General features: G+C 39.6%; 1 protein-coding gene across 1 annotated transcript; it reads left to right on the forward strand.

Annotated features, from left to right (window-relative positions):
- The first annotated feature begins 447 nt into the window (after positions 1–447).
- On the forward strand, positions 448–1,089 carry LOC122588357. The gene is made up of 2 exons (XM_043760464.1): positions 448–787; positions 869–1,089. Exons 1-2 carry the CDS (start codon positions 448–450, stop codon positions 1,087–1,089), a joined length of 561 nt encoding a protein of 186 aa, XP_043616399.1.
- Positions 1,090–3,342: the final 2,253 nt, after the last annotated feature.

Below are 3,342 nucleotides of genomic sequence, written 5' to 3' on the forward strand. Positions count from 1 at the left end.
AGTCGGCTAAAATCATCGGCAAAACCATCGGCAAAATCGGCAAATCGGCTACACTATAGCACGTGAATCGGCAAGTTTTGGCCGATGCATATTAACGTTGGGAGCGTTTGAAAATGACTGTTTTTTTTTGTTTTTTTCTAAAAGTGAACGTTGTGAGCGTCTGTGATTTTTTTTTTTTTTTCCATTTTCAACTTCTATATATACATACACATTTACCACATATTTACCATCTCAAATAGCAAACATCTATACTATCATCAAACACCAAACTATCAAATTTCATAAGGCAAAATGTCTGACGATGAACTACCCGTGTATATATTTCCTGAATTCTCGTTGGCGTCTATTGCTCTTATAGCCTTAGAAGAAGACACTGCATCTTCTTCTGCACACTCACGAAGATATATTTAGAGAGATCGGCACTCGGCTCATGAAAGATTGATGAACATGTACTTTGTGGATGAGCCGATGTTTGAGGACGATGTCTTTCGCCAGAGATATCGTATGTCGAGGAGGTTGTTTTTGAAAATCGTGGAAGATATCACTGTAGCATTTCCATGGTTTCGGTCTTCGGCGAATGCGGCGGGTATTAGAGGGTTCTCGGCAATTCAAAAGTGCACGTGCGCGCTACGGCAACTTGCGTACGGCAACCTCGCCGACAACTGTGATGAGGGGTTGTCGTTCTCTACTCGAACGGCTCGTGAGTGTCTAGACAACTTTTGCATTGCCATAAAGTATCTTTATGGTGAACAGTATTTGCGTTCTCCGACTAGCCACGATGTTGCGCGTTTATATCAGGCGCATGAAACCCGGCATGATCAGTAGCATCGACTGTACCCCCACTTGAGTTGGAGAAATTGTCCATCAGGTTTGCGTGGGCAATACCACCGGGGTGATCATGAACGCCCGACTATCATACTTGAGGCCGTTGCTTCCTATGATTTATGGTTTTGGCATGCGTATTTCGGTGTTGCGGGCTCAAACAATGACATCAACGTTTTGAGGCAATTGCCATTGTTTATCCTCGAAGTGAATGGGAAGTCTCCTGAGTACGACTTTACCGTAAACGGACACCGTTATGACAGATGATACTATCTAGGGGGTGGTGATTACCCACCATGGTCTTGTTTTCTGAAGGCGCATGCATACCCGGTCGCGAGAAAGGAGAAAATATTGAAGAAACTCCAAGAGTCTGCGAGAAAAGACGTTGAACGAGCATTCGGGCTTCTGAAGAACAAGTGGGCTATCATCGAACGACCGACACGGATGAGGGACAAAGAAAAGATCACCAACGCGATGTATGCGTGTGTTATTTTACATAACATGATACTCAAGGATGACGGCAACGCGATATCACCAGTGTAAATCAGGATCCTCCTAACGATATTCGTGCTACCGACCCTAATTTTCTCCATCGCTTACGTAACGAAGAGACGCATTACATGTTACGTCGTGATATTACGGAGGTAGTGGGAGAGCTATATATCGATGTTTAGTGATCTTGTTTTTTATTTTTAAGTATTTGTGTGTTTTATGTTTTAAATAAATGTAATGTTTTAATTAGTTATATTGTGTTTTTTAAGTTTAATTTAAAGTTTAAGGTTTGTTTTGTAAATTTTTTTCAATTGGCAAGAATTGACACTGTAGCATGTAGATTGACAAGTTTTTAGCTAATTTTGGATCGGACACGTGTCACCTTACGATTGGCTAAAAAGTTTGCCAATTAGCCAAATCCTTGGCACTACACCCCTCTCCCTAAATGAAAAAACAATGGCCGAAAGTTAAACGTAACATTTATTGATAGTGGTATATGTTAGTTGAGGTTAATAACTTGATGGTAGTTTTAAGGGTCCAACCCGACCAGTCCAGCGAACATTATTCATCTCTGTGAAGTCGGCGGCATTATCCTACAGTGGTACATCTCTCTCTTATTGTCTGCCGATGGGTGTAGCTACACTCCAACCATTATCCCATTTTCTTTCCTTATCCATGTGAACATCACGTGCCAGCGCAAGATGGTAAAATACATTGTGGGTTTGGTGATGAAACACTCTATATTCCAAAAATTTGTGATTTCTAACCACATAAGCACTAAAATTTCTCTTCACATTTTATTATTTTCGATACTATTTGTTCAAATTATTATAGTAGTTATATTTCGTTTAATATGAGGTCGGAGGGAGTACCTCTCGGCTAGAGCTCGGGCTCACTGAAGCCGATCGGCTACACCGCCGCCAGCCATCGGTTAACTATCAGGTAGTGAAAATCGGGCATGAAATTGAGTAGCATAACCGATTGTTGGCTTCAAATTTCCGAACGTTGGGGATAGTGGGTCCCCCCCACCCCAAAAAAACGGCTAAATCCAAACTTTTTTTATAAAAAAAACCTTTTTTTAACCTCTTTTTCTACCTTTTTATCCATAAAAACCCCATTTATTCTTTTATTTTTTACACCAAAACTTCCTTTTAACCAAAATCATTTTCATCTTCACTCATCTTATTTCACACATCTTTCCTTACTTTTTTTTTTTTGTTAAATGGCAAACAATTCAATGAATATTCGTGACGTTAAAATGGCGATCCAAGTCTACCTCAATTACAATGCTAATCGCCGCTCTGCAATAAACAACGTCATTCAAGGTGTTTCTGAAAAACAAAGCGGCTTACCAAGCCGATATCGACCGACTTCAAGCTCTCGGGCGGGTTCGTAACACCGCTGAAAATGAACATGTGGTGTATCTTTGACAGAAAATCGACTGGCTGGATCAATATATTTTCCAGCTTACCACCGCCATTTCGACTTTGACAACCATGCTAACCCACAGGGAGTTTTGGCACCTGGTGGTGGTCAACATGTCGAGTACTATACTGACCCAGAGGAGGAGTACGTATCTCGTCCACCTGGCGACGTTGCCGGGTCTCCTAAACCATACCGCTACATCCATCAAAACCACGACGATAGTACTGTAGACTCGGACTATTCCAAGTGTTAGTCGTATTTATTATGTGTTTTTATCTATGTAGTTTTACTTTTATTAGGGTATTTAGTTTAAGTTGTTTAGTATCATTTGCGTATTTTAGTTTTACTTAAGTTTTTTTTAGTCGTATTTAGTCATTTTCCACATTATGTATTATGTTTTTAACTTTAATGAAGTTATATTTTATGTTTATATGGTTTAATTATATGCATTAAAATTAAATGAAAAAGAAAAAGAAATTGAGTAGGATTGGGTATGTTATGCCTAGAATTTTGGTAAGAATTGGGTAGTTGTGAGTTGGAGAATTTTTATTTAAGGATGAATTGGGTAAGGTAAATGTACACCCTCCACCCTGAATGGATTTT

This window comes from Erigeron canadensis, chromosome 2 (genome assembly GCF_010389155.1).
Source record: "Erigeron canadensis isolate Cc75 chromosome 2, C_canadensis_v1, whole genome shotgun sequence".
In the NCBI taxonomy this organism is placed as follows: Eukaryota; Viridiplantae; Streptophyta; class Magnoliopsida; order Asterales; family Asteraceae; genus Erigeron; species Erigeron canadensis.